Here is a 20,552-nt window from a genome sequence, read left to right as displayed (position 1 = left end):
CAACACTCTATCCACTGAGTCAAACGAGCTAGGACAGGACCTTCAGGATTTAAAAATTTATTATTTTCTGGGAGAGAGATGGTAGACCCTAAATAAGAAAAAAGGTAGGGTTTTTCTTTTTACCCTCCTCTCGTCAAAATAAAATTCAGGTGTTATAAAATATAAAATTCAGGTATTATTTCATATAATTGTTTATGTAAATATGAAATAAATTATCAGCATTGCTCTAAACTTCACAAAGTAACTGGGCAACACTCTGAAATATAAAGTTTCTAAAAGGAAAACAAAACAAAAATAAAAAACTTAATCAGCTTTTGCTAAAAACAAAACAACAACAACAAAAAAACAACAACAACAACAAAAAACAACCTCTCAGTTAAATGCTTACGGCAAAAAAAAATTTTTTTTAAAGGTTGGTTTTTTTTTTAAGCCAAGATAAAAATGGGTAGCTCTAAACAAGAGAAAATAAGTTATTAAACTACTAATATTAATTAACATACTAAAACAAAGATTCATGTTTATTCTCCATGTACTTTATTCACCTAGAATAAAATCCAAAGTCTCATATCAAATAAATGTTTTACCTAATAATGATATGAACTTATTCTGAGAAAAAGAATGCTCCTTTGATCTTGAGCAGGTTTGGCATGTGTGTGTCACAACAACAAACTGACAAATTAGCAGATTAGTGTTTCATACTTATTGCTCTCTTCTTTAAGAGTTATTAAGAGCAATAAAAAACATGTGCTGTCTAGCCTTTTTGGCTCGGTGGATAGGGAGTCGGCCTACAGACTGAAGGGTCCCAGGTTCAATCCTGGTCAAGGGCACATACCTCAGTTGCAAGCTCCTCCCTGGCCCAGGCTCATGCAAGAGGCAACCAATCAATGTGCCTCTTTCATATCAGTGTTTCTCTCTGTCTTTCCCTCTCTCTTCTACTCTCTAAAAATCAATGGAAAAATATTCTCAGGTGAGGATTAAAAAATAAAAAACAAACATGTACTATTTGAAATTTGAATACTTAACTAGATTTTGATGATTTAATGGAACCACTGTGAATTCTGTTAGGTGTGATAATGGTATTGTGGTTATTTTTTTTTTAACAGTCCTTATCTTCAAAATATACTAAAATATTTAGATGTAACATTTTTTAAGAAGTTTCATGAGTCTAGCAAAGTGTTATTATCCTTGTCTTTACTATAAGCTCCTAAAGAAAAAGTAGACTTGCTCTTCTAGGACTTCATCAACTTAAAACACCCAAAGATGTCAACAAAAATATGATCGGTTTTTTGCTGTTAAAGGTGATGCTGTCCACAGCAAATAATCAAATATCAAGATCTTGCCGAAACCGGTTTGGCTCAGTGGTAGAGCGTCGGACTGCGGACTGAAAGGTCCCGGGTTCGATTCCAGTCAAGGGCATGTACCTTGGTTGCAGGCACATCTCCGGTGGGGGGGGGGGGGGGGGGGTGCAAGAGGCAGTTGATGGATGACTCTCTCTCGTCGATGTTTCTAACTCTCTCTCTCTCTTCCTCTCTGTAAAAAATCAATAAAATATATATTTTTTTTAAAAAACTCAACAATACCAAACATAAAGCCCAGCCTGAGTTTATCAGTAGTAGAGAAAAAGTTGAACACTACGTATCCAAATGTTTACACTTACTTTTAAAATTCACTAATTCACTTCCTCCCACTTATGCCAACCTTCAACTGAACACCAGTACCTTAAAAGAGGGGCCCGTTGCCAGCTAATGTTGGGAAGCACTGTATAGCACACCCAGAGCGCACATTAATGTAAAAGGGCTCTGAAAAGTACTGAGGCTGAACAAAAACCCATGCTTCCCAGACTTGAATGCTTTTGTTTTGGGCCTATTATCTAGCACCATCCTAAAGTACGGTACTTTGAGTTACAAATGCATAAATATAACAACACAATAAATAAAGGGATATTTATAGACATATGTTAGTATTTTAAAGAAAAGTTAAAGCCAAAATCTCTTAAAAGTCTTTCTGCATTTTTAATATTTCTGAAATAGACAAACGTTTCACTAAACCATCCTGTCAAGGTTGAGTAGGAGCAAAATCATAAGAGATTATTGTATAGATCAATCCATTGTTTCAGAGGATAGATTAGGAAGGTATATTATTTCTATTTAAGACTGCTGAAATCTCCTTTGTATTAAGATATAAGAAGCTCTGGCTGGTGTGGCTCAGTTGGTTGGAGTGTCGTCCCATGCACCAAAAGGTTGTGGGTTCAATCCCCAGTCAGGGCACATACATTGACAGCCAATCAATGTATCTCTCTCTCTTTCTCTCTCTCTCCCTCTCTCCCTCTTCCCCTTCCTTCCTCTCTAAAATCAATTTTTTAAAAGATATAAGAAAAAAACTTAATCACTTTCCTCGTATTATCTGACCCTTCACCTTTTAATCTATGAAAAGGGTAATATTACCAAAATTGCATGGAATGGTGTATGATTCACAGGCTTTATTTTAGAGCTATTTTATTAACACTTGGAGCATTTTAAGTGTGAGCCTCACAATAAGGTGATGTGGCATACTACAATACTTCATGCAGTAATTCTGATTTTTATCACATAGACTTAAATATAAAAGAACCTGATTCTCTCTGAAACTATGTACAAACACATACACACACAGTCACACACACACAATTGGCTTTTCCACTTTACCATTTTGATACCCTCCCCACGGCACAGCATTTCGTACTTCTGTCTCTCCGGCAGGTAATCCACAGCCGCCCCTTTTTTCTTCAGCGTGGGTTTCTGATCAGATGGGTCATCTGAAGTAGATTTATTGGCATCTTTGTCTTTAGCCATTATATACTCAAAATACTTTAAGTTACCATTAGCTCTCTGATGTTCAGGATCTATTAGAAGAGAAAGAGCACATCCATGAAGAAACTTATTGTGAAAACATCAGGATACAATAATATAAAATAGAGGGCCATACAATTTACCTTCCAAACCAGTATGCTTTCGAGAGTGAAAGGCGGCACTGGTAAAAATTACTATGCCAAACAACAGGTGTAAACCAGTACTGCCCCAAGGAAAGCAGCACACACAGTCACCCTATAGAGAGTTCTGGAGACAGAAGCGGCCATTTATTTCAAAGTAGCAAATAACTGCTTCTACTTTGAGAACTTATTAATTAGCTAAAGGAACTATGATAATTTTGATGTCAAATGGATTTTTTAAATATTTCTCATCCTTTTTTTTTAAGCAATGGAAAAGATTTTTTCTGAGACTGAAATGTAATTACCATGGGGAAGACACTGTGTAAGTTCAAAAGCAACCTTTACCACAGATAAATTATAAATGTAGAACACAGCCTACTTCCGAGGGCTGAGTGGATTTTAGCCCCAAAATTCTAAATGAGACAGAAAAGAGAAACTAAAGATGTAATTTTCAAATTAAGCCGGAATCCACTAAATACCTCTGAATTGCTAGTCATAATTTTTAGCTATGTCTCAGTTGAGGAAAGAGGACTTACTCCACCCATCCAAGAGAAAAACCACCACCACACACACAAACAAAAGCGGCAGGAGAGTTTGTAGGAACTTTACTTGTGACATTAGTTGACGTATTTAGGAAATCTAGTCTTATTTCTAAAACATTTCTTATCTTTGAGAAATTGCTCACAATATATGTTGTAGTATACAACATAAGCCTAATTTTGTATGGGGGGAAGTATGTGGGTGAAGGGGGTATATACAACAAGGATATAAATAAAATTTGTAGGTAGGTATCTTTGGATGATTGGCTTATGGATGACATCCATATTTTTTTCTATTTTTAAAACTTTCCTACAATGAAATATATCCTAAGAAACCAGAAACACCAATCAGAAAGAATGTATGCACCCCTATTACACAACAGCACAATTTACAATAGCTAAGATCTGGAAATAGCCCAAGTGCCCATCAGTAGATGAGTGGATAAAAAACCTGTGGTACATTTATACTATGGAATACATAGTATAAATAAAATACAGCAGTAAAAAAGAAGAATATCTTACCCTTTGAGATAGCATGGAGGGACCTGGAGGGTACCATGCTAAGTGAAATAAGCCAGTCAGAGAAAGACAAGTATCACACGATCTCACGCATATGTGGAATCTAAGTAACAAAATAACCTGATGAACGGAGTGGATCCAGAGACATGGAGCATGGAAGGCGGGGGAGGGTGGATGGGTAGGAGGTAATCAACCAAAGACCTTGTATGCATCTATGCATGGCCCATGGACACAGACAACAATAGGGTGGTGAAGGCCTGGGGTGGGGGCAGGGGAAGGCTGGGGAGTAAAAGGGAAATATATGTAATATTTTCAACAATAAAATTTTTTTTTTAAAAAAAGCAATTTTCCTACAATGAGTAAAGTTTTTTTTTTTCTTAAGTCAAAAGGGGGAAAAATACTGGCGGGGGGGTGGAGGGGGAGGCTACTTGAACCAATATCTCAATTTATTCATTCAAGTAAGATATAATAACCTAATTACCAAAAGTTCACTTCCTGATGGCCAATCTTTTTGAACTGTTTCACTCTTCTAACATATATATATATATATATTCATCTATTCATAAAAATATTAACTTTATTAAAGTTTAAAGCTTCATTGTACACCAAAGGCCACCAGAATGTATTAGCATACAACTTTACCTCCAGAGGTTCTGATTTAGTATGTCTAGGGTAGAGCTCAAGGAATTTTCATTTCTAATAAATATCCAAGTAGTTCTGAGGCACGTGTTCCCTGGATCATTTGTAGAGAAACACTACAACTCTGTCCAAAATATCATACTAGTTGTAAAATCCTCATATGCTATTACATTTTTCTATCATCTTAATATGAAATGCAATTAACCAAAAACACCCTTCAAAGGAAACTAGTTAATATTTAATGTAGCAACATGGTAAATAAACATTTTTGACTGAGTTAGCTAGACTAGGTCCAATTTTGAAATTCCTGAAGAGGACAGAGCAGAGAAACACCACTGTTGTAGAACTACTAGGTGAGAAAAATCAATTGTCATTTATTCATAGGGTAATCAGAAAGAGGATCAAGAATGTCTGACAAAGAAGGTGCTTGAATTCTAACAAATAAAAAGTACCACAGCTATATGATGAGAAATACATCTATCACCTTGAACTATGTCAAGTTAACATACCTAGTTCAAGAAGCTTCTTTGTAAGCAACAGTGCCTTATCGAGGTCTCCCTGCTGGTACACGGCGTAGCTCAAATAATCTAGGACAGAGACCTTATCGGTGGCAGAAACCTCGCCTTCATCCAGCTGCCTGAGTGCCTGTTCCATCCACAGTTCTGTATGGTAATAATCTGCTTCTGTGTAGGCCACTTTGCCCAACTCAAAACAGTCCTCAACTGTTAGAAAAGATTTGTGCTTTACTCCTACGGAAAGAAAATACAGAGCACTTTAGGACTCTTAATGCTACCCATTTATTTAGGACTATACAGCTTTCAAAGTGCTATCTCACTTTCATTTGAATTTCACAACAATCCTCTGGGGGAGGAAAGCAGGAATTATCCTAAATTTATAAACGGAGAAAAAAATTACAAGGTAATGAGAAATGGCAAGAATCTAGTGGACTTGGGACCTAGATATCCGAAGATTTCAACTATCAGCCAGCATACCAAAATGAAACACCAATTAAGTTGAAATGTGCAATTTTCTAACAGAGCAGCACTCATCATGTGCTCCGTGTGAGATACATCCATCTTCCTCCTACCAGCCATCTGGACAAGAGATGGATGGAGAGGCAGAGAAGCAAACCTGTCAATTGGTTCCCTACCTCCTCCTTCTCCTTCCCTTTCAACATTAATGATATGTAATTTACATACCATAAAGTTCACCCATTTAAAAAAATATAATAGTTCTTGGTATATTCACAGAGTTGTGCAACCATCACCATAATCTAATTTTAAAGTGTTTTCATCACCCCAAAAAGGAAACCGTCACCATTCGTAGTCACTACTCATCTTCTCCCCCTCCCGATCCCAGCTCTAGACAACCACTAATCTACTTTGTGTATCCATAGACTTGCCTGTTATGGTTATGTCATATAAATAATATCATGAAACATTTGTTCTTTTGTGACTGGCCTTTTTCACTCAACACAATGTTTTCAAGGTTCACCCATGTTGTAGCATCCTTTTAATTGCCAAATAGTCCACTCTATGGAGACTATATTAGTTGTTTCCATTTCTCTGGCTTTTATGTACATTGGTATACAAGTTTTTGTACGGACAAATGTTTTTATTACTCTTGAGTAGAATAACTGGGTCCTATGGCAACTCTATGTTTGACATTTTCAGAATCTACCAAACTATTTTCCAAAGTGGCTACCCCATTTTATAACCCCAACAGCAATATATGAGGTTTCCAATTTCTCCATACCCTCTCCAATTCTTGTCATTGTCCATCTTTTTTATTATAGCCACTCTGGCAGGCATGAAGTAGTATTTCACTATAGTTTTATTGTATTTCCCTAATGATGATGTTGAATATCTGTCCACATACTTATTGTCCATTTGTATATCATTCTGGAAAAATGTATGTTCAAATCCTTTGTTCATTTAAAATTTTGGTTGTCTTTTTATTACTAATTATTAAGAGTTCTTTACTTATTCTAGATACAAGTTCCTTATCAGATATATGATTTTCAAATATTTTTTACCTACACTTGGGATTGTCTTTTCATTTTCTTTTAACTATTCTTGATTTTTTTTTTTTTAATCCTCACCCAAGGATATTCTTCTGATTTTTTTTAGAGAGAGTGGAAGGGAGGAAGAGAACCCGAGGAAGGGAGGGAGGGAGGCAGGGAGGCAGGGAGGGAGGAAGGGAGAGTGGGAGAGAGAGAGGGAGGGAGGGAGGGAGGGAGGGAGGGAGGGAGGGAGGGAGGGAGGGAGGGAGGGAGGGAGGGAGGGAGGGGAGGGAAGGAAAGACATTGGTATGAGAGAGACATATCAATCAGCTGTCTCCCATATGCAGCCTGATTGGGGCCAGGGATTGAACCTGCAACCCAGGTACCTGCCCTTGACTGGGAATCAAATCCACAACCCTTCAGTGTGCAGTCCGACACTAAGCCACTGAGCACCACTGGCCAAGGCTATTCTTTTTTCATCTCACCTGAGGATATATTTTCCATTGTTTTTTTTTGTTTGTTTGTTTGTTTTTTAGAGTGAGTAGAAGAAAGAGGTGGACAGGGAAGTGAGAGAGAAAAAAACATCCATGAAAGAGAGAGACATTGGTTTGTTGCCTCCTGTTCGCACCCCATCCAGGGCAGGAGATCGAGCCTGCAACCAAGGTAAATCCCCTTAACCGGAAACCGAAGCCATGGCCCTTCAATCTGAAGGCTGACGTTCTAACCACTGAGCACCCAGCCAGGGTAACCGAGGCTATTCGTGATGTTTTATTCCAGTGTCTTTTCACTTTCTTATGGTGTTCTTAGAAGAACAGAAGTTTTAACTTTGATGAAGTCTAAGTATTCTCTAAGTATTCACATTTTAAAAAATAAACATCAATCCTTTCTGCTTACCATCCAAAAAAAACTCTCAGATTTTGCAATATTCCCACATACAATCTGAACAAGTGCACACACTCCATGATTAAAAAGCTACTGTGAGCAAAAAATAAAAACATTTAAAAAACAATACTAGGCATCCCCAAGTTCTTTAGATATTGGTGTTATCAGTTAAGAATACAAAATAACTATGAATAAAATGTTTAAGTAAAGAAAAAAATAGAATATATGAACATATAAGATACCCTAAAAACGACCAAATTTGAGTAGGAAAAAAATAGAACTTTCAGAAATAATAAATGTAATCAATAAAATGAAAACTTATTGGTCAGGTTAAGCAGCAAGTTAGAAATAACATAAAAATAAAGTAATAAACCCAGAAGAGAGCCTGAATAAAATACTATGGAATTAATGACCCGGGCTGCAGCAGAGAGGAGAAATAAATATGAAGGACTAAAATAGGGCATATCAATAAATTAAATTAAAACACCAAGGTATACTGCAAAACCGTTTTGCACAGAGAAGCCAGTTGTTAGGCGTTTTATAGGCTAAGAATGCTTACCTGGAAGATTACCCTTTGAGATGGTATCTGTATCCAAATTGTAGGTGTCCTGGAGACGCAACAGGGCTTTGGCGGCCCCAACCTGATCTTCATCATTAGGGAAGTACTGTCTCTGAATGGTTAGGTTAGAGATGAAGCCTTGAAATAAGAGAGAGAAAGGCTCGAGCAATTCAGAGACTTCAAATTTCTAAATCAGATTTTTCAAAACTGATTTTATTATAATTTTCCACCATACTGTGTTCCACATGCTCAATGAGAAAACAGCTGCACTGAATCAGACGTGACGTGCCTCTAACTCCATCAGCCTTCCCAAGCCCTTTCCCATGTTGCTTACCCAAGGTCACTGCATAAATTAGGTCTGTGTGTAAGCAGACAAAGATCAACTAACATAATAACTGAACTTTTCGTTATACAACATAGGCTCCACTAAGCTTGATAAATGAACACATTTATGGATTTGAAAATGATATTCAATTAGCAACCAATTATACTTTCAGATAACAGATAGTAAGTATGCTCTTAAATTCTGTTTTTTCTTCTTCCATGTGCCACACATTATATAAACATAAAAATACAAAGTTTGGTGGAATTGTTTAAGGGGAGAATTATTAATTATATATTTAAGATTATCTGGTAAACTAGTTTATTAAAATATATTTAGATATACTTAATTATTGACTATAGTATTCATCAAGTATATATTTTTTAGTTTTAAGGGCAGCTCTCAGTCACAATTATGGAATTTTATAAGCAAGTTTTACAGATAATTATATTTTTTATGCCCCAAAACAAAATCCTCTCTTGAATGACTACCACAATTAAAATGTCAAGGTCTCAAGGTTTACCTTATAAAAGGTTCATTATTTAAGAATTTTTAAATAAGTGAATGAATATTTCTTTATGACCTTTATAATGTTCTCATGTTGTTTTATAAGAGTGAAAATATTCAGTTATTTCCTCTCATTGTGAAGTATCCATAGTTCTTGCCTTAATTTTTCTTTTCAAGGTTTCCTATCCTATGATAAATAATTTAGTTTACTGCTCATAAATACTTGTAAACACCCTTGCAATATTTCATCTATACAGCTAACTCAATTTTCTCCCCCCCTTTTAAAAAAAAAAATTTTTGCAACCTTCAGTAATTCAACAGATATTTGAGCCTCTACTATGTACTAAGCATAATCTCTTTACTTCCTTAAACTTCAGATCTTGTTTTCTGTGTCTGTATTAAATATCTTAAATTACAATTTATTGTTTCAACTACAAAAACATTCATTATTACTGTTTGCAACCTCCATTTTAAAATTTACTGTCTACACTAAGTAAAACAATCCTAGGTTTCAAAATACTATGTTGAATACTGCTAACACTTTTTCTTATAAAGTACCACTACTGCCGGGACCGGTTTGGCTCAATGGATAGAGCGTCGGCTTGGGGACTGAAGGGTCCCGGGTTCGATTCCGGTCAAAGGCATGTGCCTTGGTTGCGGGCACCACCCAGTAGGGGGTGTGCAAGAGGCAGCTGATCGATGACTCTCTCTCATCGATGTTTCTAACTCTCTATCTCTCTCCCTTCCTCTCTGTACAAAATCAATAAAATATATTTTTAAAATAAATAAATAAATAAAGTACCACTACTTCCAATACATTAAAAATTGATTAGAAAATAAGGTTTACCCCAAATTTTAAAAAAATAAACAGAATTACAAAACCACCATTAATACTGGAATTCTTCAATTGGGTGCAACTATATATAATTCATGATAAAGTACGTTTTTGAAGATTTATTTGGGATCATTCATACCCTTCAATACAATTAATATGCTGACTTTATAAATACATTTTTAAAGGATAAGTAGTCCTTTTAATGTGCAGGAAAAGAACAGACATAGCTCTAGCACAAGTCAAAGCCAATATCCTTCAATTTCTACAGTCTGAAGGTAATCCTAAGATTGCCCTAGCCGGTTTCACTCAGTGGACTGAGCATCGGCCTGCAAACTGAAGGGTCCAGGGTTCAATTCCAGAAAAGAGCTCATGCCTGGGTTTCGGGCTCAGTACCCAGTAGGGAGGGTGCAAGAGGCAGCAATTCAATGATTCTCTCATCACTGATGTTTCAATCTCTCCTTCTCCCTTTCTGAAATCAACAAAAATATATTTTTTTAAATAAAATGAAAAGGACTACCTTCAGAAACGAAGCTATATGCCAAATAATGAATTCACATTTGTAGATTTCAAAGCAAAAAGCAGTAGTGTTAGTCACAGCAAAGATTACTTGTTTTGACAATGAAGTTTTATTTTTAGTTCTTTGTTTCCAGTTTTTATTCATCTTTATTTTTTATCAAGAAATTTGGGATCTAGAATAAATTAACTCTGATCAGACCAAATATATCCCAGCAATAATTCAGTTACAACAATGAACACTGATGTTCTGGGAACTGAATAGATCGCTACTTTTGGCATTTCTGCAGGCGGTAGCAATAGTGCCTTACTTTTTGAGCTCAATAATCTTACCATCTGACATATCCTTAAGGACTAGATTCTCCAACTCGCTCCACTCAGTATTCAGACGTTTCATTAACTTGAATGCATTTACAGGGTGCCCAACAAATCCTTCTGGATCTTTTGTCGCTGTGCTAGTTAGCCGATCTAACTTCTCTGCCCATCTATATGTGTAAGATGTATAGAAAGAAAAACACAATTTAGTAAAGCACTAAAAAATAAAAAGAGACTACATTACAGGGTTTTTATTATAATTAAAACAATATCTAAAAATTATTTTTAAAAGTAAAATTATGAAGGTTTTTTAAAAAGCAAAATTCTCTTATGGGTAAAATCTAGAATGGCAGAATCAATATAACTACAAGACTTTTTGTTTTGTTTTGTTTCTCCCAGGTAGTTACAGTAAATGAAACTATCTTAGTAAAAATTATGATTGGATCCCTCTAGTAATAGTCTAAAAATTCCTTTCCCTTCAGGTCCTTAACGCCAAATAACTGATTATTACAAAGTACAAATTAGCTCAATCCAAATTCAGTTATATCTCCATTTAAATCAAACATTCACCAAAAGTTCACATTCATTACCTAGGAACTATATTTAAAAAAACAAACAAACAAAAAAAACAACTGATTACTTAGCTACTCATTAAAAAAAGATAGTAATCCTCAAGTTAGGATTAACTATGAACCTGAGTCAATTAAAAATAAATTACCGCCCTAACCAGTTTGGCTCAGTGGATAGAGCATCGGCCTGCAGACTGGAGGGTCCCAGGTTCGATTCCAGTCAAGGGCATGTGCCTTGGCTGCTGGCACATCCTCAGTAGAGAGTGTGCAGGAGGCAGCTGGTCGATGTTTCTCTCTCATTGATGTTTCTAACTCTCTATCCTTCTCCCTTTCTCTCTGTAAAAAAATCAATAAAATATATTTTAAAAATAAAACAAATAAAAATAAATTACCATTTGAGGAAAAACTATATAAATTAAATAATACTAACCACACTTATCACTGTAATCTCTAGAATGGAACCACAGGAGGGAAAGATAAGTAGAATTGGGGAACTGCTCCAGAAAGAAGCTTGATTAGGGAGGTTAGAAAACAGAAGCTATTAGGAACCATTTTAAAAACTGTCCCTCAATAACCCATACCCATTTATATTATCTCAACCGATGTTCTTCCATGTGAACTTTTGGCCCAGGGCTAACTAGTTTTCTGTGCTCCTGTTTAAGCCATTTCCGCTGGCTTTTTAAGTCTGATGGCTTTAATTTCTACTCAAATGTTTTAGCTCTAGAAAGAAGACATAATAAATAAAACTTAGCTTACTTTTTTATTTGTTCTAATTTATCTTCTTCTGCCTTAATATAGTCTTTCAGGGAAGTCACCAGATCTTTCTCTGTATGAATCAAATCAGTCATCTGACCTAAAGAGAAGAAAGATAGTTTAGCAAATACCCATATTCATCAGCACAAGTAATTTGGACTAATCCTCCTATATAATAAAAGGCTAACATGCAAATAGATCGAACAGGGGAATGACTGGTCGCTATGATGCCCACTGACCACCAGGGGACAGACACTCAATGCAGAAGCTGCCCCCTGGTGGTCAGTGCACTCCCACAGGGGAAGCGCTACTCAGCCAGAAGCACTGAGCTGGGCTAACAGCTGGTGAGCATAGTGGCAGCGGCAGGAGCCTCTTCTGCCTCCACAGCAGTGCTATGGATGTCTGGCTGATGGGCCTAAGCCATCAATCGGACATCCCCTGAAGTATCCCAGACTGCGAGAGCATGCAGGCCAGGCTGAGGGACCCCCCACTCAAGTGCATGAATTTTGTGCACTGAGCCTCTAGTTTAATAATCATCAAGAATGCTTCATGCTATGAGTCAATTTAACTGGCATGAATCAGATATGTTGGAGAGAGCATATTTTTCTATCTTTTTAACCAGATAAATAAAAATAAAGCCAAAAATGTTTCTACTCGTGTGTTCCAATACTAATTTTCAAGCTACTTAGTTTTACAAGCTTGAACTGTACTGGCAAATTATCTTTTCATCTGAAAATGCAACAACAGCTCTAGCTGGTTTGGTTCAGTGGTTAGAGCACCGGCCTGTGGACTAAAGAGTCCTGGGTTCGATTCCAGTCAAGGGCACATGCCTGGGTTGTTGGCTCAATCCCCAAGAGGGGGGCATGCAGTAAGCAGCCAATCAATGATTCTCTCTCATCAATGATGTTTCTATATCTCTCTCTCCCTTCCTCTCTGAAGTCAATAAAAACATCTATACTAATAAAAGGGTACTATGCTAATTAGACCAGGTCAACTGGACATCTTACAAATGTCCAACTTCCTTCCGGACAAAGCCACAGTGGTGGGGGCGACTCAGAGGAGGTTAGAGGCAATCAGGCCGACGGGAGCAAGCAGTTAGGGGTGAGATCAGGCCAGTGAAGTGGAGCAAGCAGTTAGGGGTGAGATCAGGCCAGTGAAGGGGAGCAAGCAGTTAGGGGTGATCAGGCCACCAGGGGAGGGCAGTTGGGGGCGAGATCGGATCAGTGTGTGGTGAAGGCAGTTGGGGCCATGAGGCTGGCAGGGGAGTAGATAGGCAGTGATCAGGCTGGCAGGGGAGCAGTTGGGGATGATCAAGCAGGTGAGAGATTAAGGAGCCAGCAGTTCTGGATTGTGAGAGGGATGTCTGACTGCTGGTTACCCCTGTTGGATCAGGCCTAAACCAGCAATCAGACATCCCCCAAGATGTCCCAGATTGGAGAGGGTGCAGGCCTGGCTGAGGGACACCCTCCTCCCTGTGCACGAATTTCACGCACAGGGCCTCCAGTATTTAATAAAAATATAACAACACTACTTTCCAAGGGTCAATGTCGCTTCTTTCCCAACTCCTCCCTCACCTTTTATTTATTTGTATGTTTAAAATATGTTTTTATTTTAGGGAGAGAAAGAGAGAGAAACATCAATGAGAGAAACATCCTTCAGCTGTCTGCTGCATGTCACCTACTGGGGACCGAGCCCGAAACCTGAGCATGTTCCCTGACTGGAAATCAAACTGGAGACCTCTGGTTGCAAGGGACAAGGCTCAACCACACCAGCCAGGGCACCTTTTTAAAAAACTTCTGAAGCTAATTAGAATTAAAATTTTAATCCAGAAGTAAAAACTACACTAACAAAGTATTCGTCACAACCGAAAATCAAATAATCCGTACTTATTTACAATTGGATGAGAGAATTCATCATTTTATATTCTGAAATTACTTGTGTTTTAGTTAGCTCTACAATCACTCATGGTCTGGTCAACAGAAGGAAGGAAACGTCAGCTTTAAGACAGAGGTAGCATGCACACAGGAAAATATAAGAGAATGTACATAAACCCATGAGGAATTGTTTCTGGGGAAAGAGGACATGTGGATGTCTAATAGTGCACATACCCTAATTTTTCCCCTTTAATCAATGTTATTTTTACAATTCTTCAAAGATTTTTTTTAAAATTATGATGTAGGCCCAGCCAGTGTGGCTCAGTGGTTGAGCATCACCCCATGGATCAAAAGGTTTCTTGGTTCTATTCCCAGTCAAGTCATATACCCAGGTTGCAGACTCAATCCCCATAGGGGACATGAAATAGGCAGCCGATTGATGATTTTTCTCTCTCATCAATGTTTCTAATCTCTCCATCCCTCTCCCTTCCTCTCTAAAAAAATAAATCAATGAAAACATTTTAAATATATATATTATGTGTAATGATATCATGGTCTCTATTTTTTAAAAATTATGATGTAGGAAAAAATTAATAGTATTCATAGTAGAGTCTTAAATAAAGTATATGCATTAAATTACATGTTCAGAATTTTCTTGGTTATGTTTTCCTAAATTTTAATTTAGTTTCTAACCTGTAAATGAATTGCTTTTGTAATAAAAAAAAAAAATATATATATATATATATATATATATATATATATATATATATATGTATTTAAAGAAAAACAAGCTCTAGCTGGTTTGGCTCAGTGGATAGAGCATTGGCCTGCAGACCACAGGGTCCCCAGTTTTGATTCCAGTCAAGGGCATGTACCTTGGTTGCAGGCTCCTCCCCAGCCTGGGCTCTGGTCAGGGCTTGTGCAGGAGGCAACCAATCAGTGTGCTTCTCTCACAGTGATGTTTCTCTCTCTGTCTTTTCCTCTCTCTTCTACTCTTCCTAAAAAAAATCAATGGAAAAATATCCTCGGGTGAGGATTAACAAAATAAATTAATAATAATAATAATAATAATAATGGAAAAATTAATTTATAAAACAGAGTATCTTTTAGTGGGGCAGGGACTAAAGCAATGCTTCAGTCCCTGGAAAGACAGTGTATTGATTTTTACTGACTTAAAAAAAAAAAAAAAAAAGGAAAATTTTAAATGCAAAAACAATACAAACCAAAAAAAGAGTTCAGACTTACCAATTGAAGTAAAAAAGCCTGGATGGGCCAAAGACTGGGGAAGTAGAATCCCTACAATTAAAATATACCGGATCATCTTGGAAGTCATAATTTTACAGCTTCACACACCTGCAAGAAAAATATGGCCATTACAAAATTTTTTAAAAGAGCAGGAAAAGTTCCTCACTTATTTTTCTTATATAAGAAATGTAAGTCAGACCCCAAGGTTGCCCATGGAACTGTTGCTAATGCTTGCAAATGGATTTAATTATTTAATAAGTGCCACTATCTTATTTTTTATATAATTAGAGTACTAACTTGAGTTTTCATATTAAAAAAAGACGTTTGTTATCACCTGATAATTTATGCTTAACAAGTCAACCTGAGTTTATTTTCTCCTTAATACTAACTACTACAATTAGAGTAAATGAGTAATAGCTTTCATATAGCCTGAAAAATAACTCTCTGTGATCTGAGCTAAACCATCAATTTCCCATGAGATATTCTACTTTAATTTAAATATTACCAAAATGCATTCTAAAATGTTAAAAGTATGTTTTAAAGTGGAAGAAAGTTTCAGAGATTTCTGATTAATCCTCTAATTTCCAACTTAATCCATCCTTTCCCTATATAGTATTAATTTTTTCTTTCAGGAAAGAAGAGAGAGGGAAAGAGAGAAATATCAATGATGGGAGAGAAGCATTGATCAGCTGCTGCTTGCATGCCCCCTACTGCAACCCAGGCATGTACCCTGACAGAAATCAAACTCGGGACCCTTCGGTCCGCAGGCCAACGCTATCCACTGACCCACACCAGCCAGACAGTATTAAATTTTAAAATAAATTCAATTAAAGCAACAAGCAGACTGTCAAATTACAGCAGGGAGGGTAGGGAGATCTGAGGAAGATAAGAGATCAACCGAAGGATTTGTATACATGCATATAAGTACAACCAATGGACATAAAACTCTGGGGAGGGAGGGCATATATGGGGAGGGGGGGCAATGGTATATGTACAGAGATAATAATTTAATTTAAAAAATTAAAAAAATAAAATAAATTAACCAGGCCAGCGTGGCTCAGTGGTTGAGCATCAATCTATGAATCAGGAGGTCACAGTTCAGATTCCCTGTAAGGGCACATGCCCCCTTTAAGGGTTTGGTCCCCTGTAGGGTGTATGCAGGAAGTAGCTGATCAGTGATTCTCTCTCATCATTGATGTTTTTATCTCTCTCTCCCTCTCCCTTCCTCACTGAAACCAATAAAAATATATTTTAAGCCCTAACTGGTTTGGCTCAGTGTGTAGAGTAGGGGTGTCGAACTCAATCAGAGAAGGGGCCAAAATCTAAAATCCAGCCTAAATCGCGGGCCGAATGATTTACTGAACAGTCATAAACTGACAATGTCATAAACTGACAGCGGAGTGCAGTGATGACAGCGCGGTGCGGGCCACATTGCAAGGCCTGGCGGGCTGGATTTGGCCCGCGGGCCTTGTGTTTGACACATGTGGTGTAGAGCGTTGCCCTGTGGACTGAAGGGTCCTAGTTTTGATTCTAGTCAAGGGCATGTATCTTGGTTGCAGGCATATCCCCAGTGGGGAGTATGCAGGAGGCAGCTGATTGATGTGTCTCTCTCATTGATGTTTCTAACCTTCTATCCCTCTTACCTCCTCTCCATAAACAATCAATAAAATACATTAAAAGTATATATTTTTTTAAATAAGTTAAATTGAAAGTTGTGGATTTGGGGGTGATGAAAGATTTCTAAAATTGAATGTATAGACTGATGGTTGAAGAACATTGTGAAAGTACTAAATTATGAACATATAATTTGTATGGAGTATGAATTATATCTCAGCAAAGCTGTTATTTTTAAAAAGTTGCACAGAATCCAAAAAAGAATAAACAGCCCTGTCAATTTAAGCTGGTAATTTCTCTCAAAGGATTCGATGTTGAGTTTCTTATCTACTGTGTTCTATGTAAAAATCCTCGGCCTCGTACATAGCTGAGGCTTTTTTTTTTTTTTTTTTTTTTAACCTGGCAGCACAGCCGTTCTTTTTAACTCATCCGATAGCAATCTTTCTAGAATGTATTCTACATAGTGACTGCAGATATCAATAACCAACAGAAGGACTTTACCCTGCCTTCCCAAAATGCCCTGATGGATTTCTTCTCTTGCTCCTTTTCCATCACATACATGGACTTTAAGTCCTTCTTACTACCTTACAGGAAACTAAGTTACCATCACAGTTCCATTTGCCCCAGCACAAGCCACTGGTTACTCTGACCTGTCAATCTATTTTTTGTGCAGGCACCTCTGTCTGACTCTTCCTGAGAGACTTCAGCAGGTTCAAGTCCACTGTGGAAAGCAACCTGTTCCCAAAACAAAGTAAAACCCACTTTCCTAATTCGAATCCCAATAAAATAGATCACCAGAGAAACCGACATTCTGGAAGTACTCCTTAGTCTCCTCCCTCAAGTTTGCTGCAAACTTCCAGATACTTCCAGAACCACACAGTAGTAAAATCCACTGCTCTCTTGGCTGCTTTACAGTAAGTCTTTGGAAAGCTTCTAGAATGTTGCAGCTGCAGACTCACTTCCTCTCCTGGGCTCCGGCCAAAGCACAAGGCTTTTTCAAAATCCTGGACTGTCTGAAGAGTCTAGAATCTTCTCACTTTAAATAGGTTTCTGACATAATTTTCTTCATAAGTAAATGTTATTTCCAGAAAATACAAATTTTGCTGTACTAGACGTAGGCTAAATCAGAAATGTTGTCTAATGTTTAATAAGAAAGTATAGATTTGTCAGATAAGAGGTTATTATCAGTTTTTCATTGCTAAAATATATTCTGTCAGTAAAATTTCTGTCATCTTTCCTCATCCTTAAGCCTTACAATGAATCAAGAACCAATTAGTCTACACACATTACTAAAAAGAAGCTTGAAAATTGCATTTTAAAATGATAGAGCTGCCCTAGCCGATTTTGCTCAGTGAATAGAGCATCGGCCTATGGACTCAAGGGTCCCAGGTTCGATTCTGGTCAGGGGCACATGTCTGGTTGTGGGCTCGATCCCCAGTAAGGGGTGTGCTGGAGGCAGCAGATCAATGATTCTCTCTCATCATTGATGTTTCTCTCTCTTCCTCTCTGAAACCAATAAAAATATATTTTAAAAATAAATAAAATTATAGACTATAAAAATTAAAAGCATTAATCATATGGAGACTAAACATACCTTTGGAAATCATGCTACAAAATAAATTCTAGATGGATTAAAGAGATATAGTCAACAAAAAATAAAATAAAAACAAACAAAAAAAGATACTGATCTCTCAAAGCAGAGAATTCCTAAATTTAAAAATGAATAAACAACCTACTAATAGCCGGATGGTATTTAAATGCACAAAACAGCCCTGGCCAATGTAGCTCGGTTGGGTATCATCCCAGGCCTGGAAAGGTTGCTGGTTCAGTTCCCGTTCAGGCACATGCCCAAGTTGAGCCTCCATCCCAGGAGGCAGCTGATGGATGGTTTGCTCTCACATTGATGTTTTTCTCTCTCTCTTCCTTTCCCCCTCATCTCTCTCTTTAAAAAAAAAATCAATAAATACACAAAATAATTTAGGTTTGCATATGTTTAAAAAAAAACAAATGTAAATCCTAGCCAGTTTGCCTCAGTGGATAAGAGTACTGGCCTTCGGACAAGAGTCCCTGGTTGGATTCTGGTCAAGGTCAAGTACCTCAGTCACAGGCTTCTCCCCACCCCGGGTAACTTGTGCAGGAGGCAATCAAACTATGCGTTTCTCTCACATCGATGTTTCTCTCTCTCACTCTCGCTCTCGCTCTCTATACTCTCCCTAAAAATCAATGGTAAAATATACTCAGGTGAGGATTAACAAAACAAAACAAAAAAAAGAACAACTATAAACTACAAACTGGGAAACTAAAGAAGATACACAGAGGTCATTTACGGCACTCTTACAACTCAATAAGAAAACCACTGACGTGTTAATAGAGAAGTGGATCAGTGATGTAGAAAGTCACAAAAGAGGAACTATAGACAACCAACCAAACAAAAAAACCCTAAGTAATCAAGCACACAAAACACTGAAATAAGATAGCTACTTTCTGCCCAGTGAATAAACAAACAAACAAAAATATCTAATGATGGTGCTGTATGCAAAGAAACTTAAAATGAACACATCCTTTAACTTGTGAATTGAAACAAAAAAAAAAAAATAAGGTTTGAACATTAACATCAACTTTCATTCATTACTGATGGGAATAAAAATGTTACAGCCACTGTGGAAGTCAGTTTGGCCGTTTCTTAAAAAATTAAACATCCATTTACCATACAATCCAGCAATCATGCTCCTTGGTATTTACTCAAGGAATTGAAAACATGTTCACATAAAAACCTGCACACAGATGTCTTCAGCATCTTTATTCATAATGGCCAAAACCTGGAAGCAACCAAGAAATTGTGAATGTGTAAACAGTGGTACATCCAGACAACTGAATGTTCTTCACTGCTAAAAAGAAACGAACTACCAAGCCATGAAAAGACATGGAGGGACCTTAAATGCCTGTTACTAAGTGAAAGAAGACAATCTGAAAAGATTCTATACTATATGATTTCAAGTATATGACATTCTGGAAAACACAAAACTAGGAAGACAGAAAAAAGATCAGCATGTGTTGGGGGTGAATAGGCGGAGCAGAGAGGATTTTTAGGACAGTGAAAATACACCATATCATAAATACACACCAGTACGCAAAACCACAGACTATGCAACACCTACAGTGAAGGGGTAATGTAAACTATGAGCTTTGTGCAATATGACGTGTCAATGTACACTCACTAATTATAATAAATGTACTACTCTGCTGAGGGATGTTGTTATGCATGTGTGTGAGCAAGGAGTATTTGGGAAATCTTTGTACAGTCCTGTGAACCTAAAACTGCCCTAAAATAAATAAAATCTTAAATAAATAAAAGTGAACATCATGCAATACTCCAGTGCAGTGGTCGCCAACCTTTCGGACCTCATGGACCACTGGTTGGCAACCGCTGCTCTAGTGGAATCTGTATTGAATGCGATTCAGTTTCTAGTACTCTGACAGAGTTATAAATATTGATCAAAACCAATTTTAAAAATTAACATGTATTCATAACTATGCAAGAAAATATGCAGAAAAGTCACCAAAATGTAGTTATCTCTGGACAGCAGAACACTAGATGATTTGTTTTGTTTATCTGTATTTTCCAGCATCCTAGAGTATATTAACTTTTATAACAAAAAATTAACTCTATACAAAATAAAAAATCTAAAACATTAATTCCCGTATTATAGCACCCTACATCTTTAATGGAGTGGTTAACTATTCCCTAACAAAATGTAGCTAACTGCACATGTTAAAACATGTTCCACATGTTTCATTTTCCAGCTCTGCAAGATCCCAGGCTTCTCTCCCTGCTTCAAAGACAGTTAAGCTTATTTGAAGTAAGCCACATATCCAGTAGGGAACTATAATGTCAGA

General features: G+C 37.1%; 1 protein-coding gene across 2 annotated transcripts in view; it reads right to left on the bottom strand.

Annotated features, from left to right (window-relative positions):
* P4HA1 (prolyl 4-hydroxylase subunit alpha 1) overlaps nt 1-20,552 on the bottom strand; it is a 63,802-nt gene that overhangs the window by 30,474 nt on the left and 12,776 nt on the right. For both annotated transcript variants that reach the window (XM_084904953.1, XM_084904952.1), the window contains exons 2-7: nt 15,042-15,149; nt 11,926-12,022; nt 10,619-10,770; nt 8,109-8,246; nt 5,175-5,414; nt 2,685-2,881 (exon numbers count right to left, since the gene is read on the bottom strand). In XM_084904953.1, the coding sequence (XP_084761079.1) occupies nt 2,685-2,881; nt 5,175-5,414; nt 8,109-8,246; nt 10,619-10,770; nt 11,926-12,022; nt 15,042-15,129 (912 nt within the window). In that variant the 5' untranslated portion in view covers nt 15,130-15,149. The remainder of the gene's footprint in view (nt 1-2,684; nt 2,882-5,174; nt 5,415-8,108; nt 8,247-10,618; nt 10,771-11,925; nt 12,023-15,041; nt 15,150-20,552) is intronic.

This window comes from Pipistrellus hanaki, assembly GCF_964339955.1.
Source record: "Pipistrellus hanaki genome assembly, chromosome: 14".
Classification (NCBI taxonomy): domain Eukaryota; kingdom Metazoa; phylum Chordata; class Mammalia; order Chiroptera; family Vespertilionidae; genus Pipistrellus; species Pipistrellus hanaki.
This window is presented reverse-complemented; position numbering and strand designations above follow the sequence as displayed.